Below are 3,601 nucleotides of genomic sequence, written 5' to 3'. Positions count from 1 at the left end.
TTATATATGTGGTGCGATGGAGGAAGAAGACAACAAGAAGCAAAAGGACAGAATGAAGCGTTGGACCTTACCTTGCCGACCGCAACGGGGTACACGATCGCTCCTAATCAGAACACGTCTTTCTCGTAACGTCGCTGTTTTCTCACTGGCCCCACGTGCTAGCCTTCGACCACGTGTCGCCGACTTCCGATCTGACCCTTCCGGTTTGGCCCTTCCGGTCTGGCTTCACCTCTGTTTGCCTCACCCCTCTCCACCACAACACATAGCTCGTCACAGCCCAAACACCACAATATACTAAGAAGATATTACATTTATTTTTTGTTTTTTGTGTGCGTGGTAGTCTTATTTTATAAAATGTGATCAGCAGTCCATGAGCAAATTCCAGTGCTTTATGTGTGAAATAATCATGATGAGGGCTTAGGGAATATTCTATTAATCCTGGGCAGAGACAATGTAGGTAAAAGTTGTGACTCACTGATCTGTGATTATGCAATATTGATGAGAATAGTCAATTACGTACCACACAAACAGCCACTCATTTCACAACTTTTTGGTTGTTGGTATCTAATATTTATTTTCTTTTTCTTTCAGGACGTATTTCCATTTGAAAGAAAATTTTCTGCAGAGGATACTGCAAGTCTGCTGTGTTTGGATAAAGATTTATCAACCAATTAATGTCTTCAGAATGAAAGAATAAAACTGTAAAATTTAATGGAGAGAATGTCTCAGAAAGTGAGCAAATGTCACAAGTGTAGTATTTGTGGTAAAGTACTTACTGCAAAATGTAATTTAGCTATTCATAGGCGCACTCATACTGGGGAAAAGCCATACCACTGTGAAGTGTGTGAGAAAGCATTCTCTCAAAAAGGAAATTTAATAGAACACAAACGTACACATACAGGGGAGAAGCCATTTCACTGTGAAATCTGTGGAAAATCATTTTCTACTAAATGTTATATAAAGATACACAAACGTATTCACACTGGAGAGAAACCATTTCATTGTGAAATCTGTGGTAAAACATTTTCTGGGTGTAGTAGTGCAAAAAGTCATCAACTCATTCACACTGGAGAAAAACGATACCATTGTGAAATATGTGGAAAATCATTTACTAAAGTTAATAATTTAACAAGACATACACGTACTCACACTGGGGAGAAGCCATATAAGTGTGATGATTGTGGGAAAGCATTTTCTGATGTGAGTGCCTGTGAAACACACAGAGGTGTGCACTCAAAACCTTACCACTGTGAAATCTGTGATAAAGCATTTTCTGTGAAAGAATCTTTGACAGTTCACAAACGTGTTCATACCGGAGAGAAGCCATATCATTGTGAAGTATGTGGGAAAGGATTTACAAGTAGTGGTACCTTAATAAGGCATAAACGTACTCACACAGGGGAAAAGCGACACCACTGTGAAATCTGTGGAAAAGCATTTCCTGAAAAATATGTTTTAACATTACACAAACGGATTCACACAGGAGAGAAACCATATCACTGTGAAGTTTGTGGAAAAGACTTTTTTGATAGCAGCAGCTTAAAGAAACACATTCGTATGCATACTGGGGAAAAAGCTCATCACTGTGAAATCTGTGGTGAAGCATTTTCTGAAAATGGTAGTTTAATAAGACACAGACGTATTCACACAGGAGAGAAACCATATCACTGTTTAATATGTGGAAAAGAATTTTCACTTAAGAGCAGCTTAACGAGACATACATGCGTTCATACTGGAGAAAAGCCATAATCAATGTGAAATATGTGGGAAAGCATTTTCTGAAAAATCTGTCCTATTAGTTCATAAACGTACTCATACTGGAGAGAAACCATATCACTGAAGTTTGTCGCAAGGAATTTTCCTATAGTGGCAGCTTAAAAGGGCATATACGTACACACACTGGAGAGAAAGCACACCTCTGTGGAATCTGTGGCAAACCATTTTCTAATTTGAGGTGTTTAATTAGACACAATCGTACTCATACTGGGGAAAAACCATACAGCTGTATTATTTGTGGTAAATCATTTACTCGCAGTGATTATATATCTACTCATAAATGTACTGTTAATGATGAAGATAAGCTCTACACTGACTTTTGTAGGTAAACATGATATAAAAACATCTTATTGTGATATTTGTATTAAAGAATTTATGTATATGAATGTCATTAAATTACTATACATGTTTATAACATGTTTAATGTATTCTTGGAAATTGCAGTAAATTTTTCTTTTTAATGTTACTTGTTAAGTCACGTGTATCATGTGATATGGTTAGAGTGAGAAAACTGTTGTTACTACTACTACTAGTAATACAACAGAATTAGGGAGACATAGAACACTTCATCCACTGCATGCAGTTCTCTGGCTGGTGTCAAAGGGATAGGATCAAAGTGTAGAAAGGAGCCAGAGCCAAGTACAAGTCCATCATAGAGAATGATGCAAATTGGGATGTGTCCCCTTATAGACAAGTAAATCCTGGAATAGTATGGAAAGGATGAAGATAGATATGGCCAACTAACTCATGGTATGATAATAAGAAATACTAGAGTATTATGTTTGTTGATGCTATCCCTGTAGGTGAACTAGCATGTTTTTCCGGAAAACCTTAGATAAAATGAATCTCTGGCTTGAAAAAGTAGAAAGGCCAGAGACCTCCATAAAATACCAGATCTGTGAAACGTATGCATTTGAATGAACCGCCTGTAAGGAGAGCAACTGTATAGTGTGTAGGATGAACCCACAGATAAAGTGTAAAGTTAGGGGTGTAGCGTATAGTATAAGGTGTAGTGAAGTATGGAAGAGAAACATGACGACTGTATACTGGTGGAAGGTGAAGGAGAAGAAAAGCTCATCAGTGCTCTGCCAACATGCTCAATTATGATAGGAAGGCTTGGTTAATAACATAGATGTTAAGCTATTATGTATACATAGACCAGGCATGACACTCAGATTATGGTGGCTACACATACTGTAGTAGATAGACGGAGCCTCAGTAGAAAACATGAATGGAATAACATCGCCCCCACTCCATCACACTGCACATCTTGATGACTAAACAGAATGAGAAAGATAAAAAAAACACATAAATAAACTTACATGAAATACTAAAGACAATGCGAAATGAGAAAAAAATAAAAGACCCAGGTACAAACAATGTAGTAAGCAAACCCATACTATGATACAGATGCAGGTTCTTGTGCAGATAAGGAGACACCAGAGAAAGACAAACTGGAAGAATGCTCCAATACCAGGAATGGCAAAGTGGAGACAGGGATAAATCCTTGTGAGGAGATTTGGCAGAAAGAAACTGGAAGAAGACCATTGTATATGTGTGTGTGTGTGTACCCTTGTGTTGACATCACATGATGGTTATAAATAAGCATTACAAGGTATGAGACTGTAATTTTTGGCTCCTCATAAACACTAAATGTGAACCACTTAGAATGTGTGAAGGTGGCAGCAAAAGGGGTAATGGTACTCGTTTTTGGTTGAGTGGAGTTGCCTCTTGTCTGAGAAACATCCATGATGGTGATATACAATATACTCTGACTATGAGTGAAGGAATTCCGAGTAGGATTACTCAGTCTACATAAGAGTAT

General features: G+C 37.7%; 1 protein-coding gene across 1 annotated transcript in view; it reads left to right on the top strand.

Annotated features, from left to right (window-relative positions):
• The window catches only part of LOC128248183 (zinc finger protein 879-like), a 7,822-nt gene extending 5,608 nt beyond the window's left edge, over positions 1–2,214 (top strand). The window contains exon 2 of the mRNA XM_052969093.1: positions 592–2,214. Coding sequence (XP_052825053.1) covers positions 712–1,749 — 1,038 coding nt within the window. The 5' untranslated portion in view covers positions 592–711 and the 3' untranslated portion in view covers positions 1,750–2,214. The remainder of the gene's footprint in view (positions 1–591) is intronic.
• The last annotated feature ends 1,387 nt before the right edge of the window (positions 2,215–3,601 follow it).

The sequence above is a fragment of the Octopus bimaculoides genome, chromosome 6, assembly GCF_001194135.2.
Source record: "Octopus bimaculoides isolate UCB-OBI-ISO-001 chromosome 6, ASM119413v2, whole genome shotgun sequence".
NCBI lineage: Eukaryota > Metazoa > Mollusca > Cephalopoda > Octopoda > Octopodidae > Octopus > Octopus bimaculoides.
This window is presented reverse-complemented; position numbering and strand designations above follow the sequence as displayed.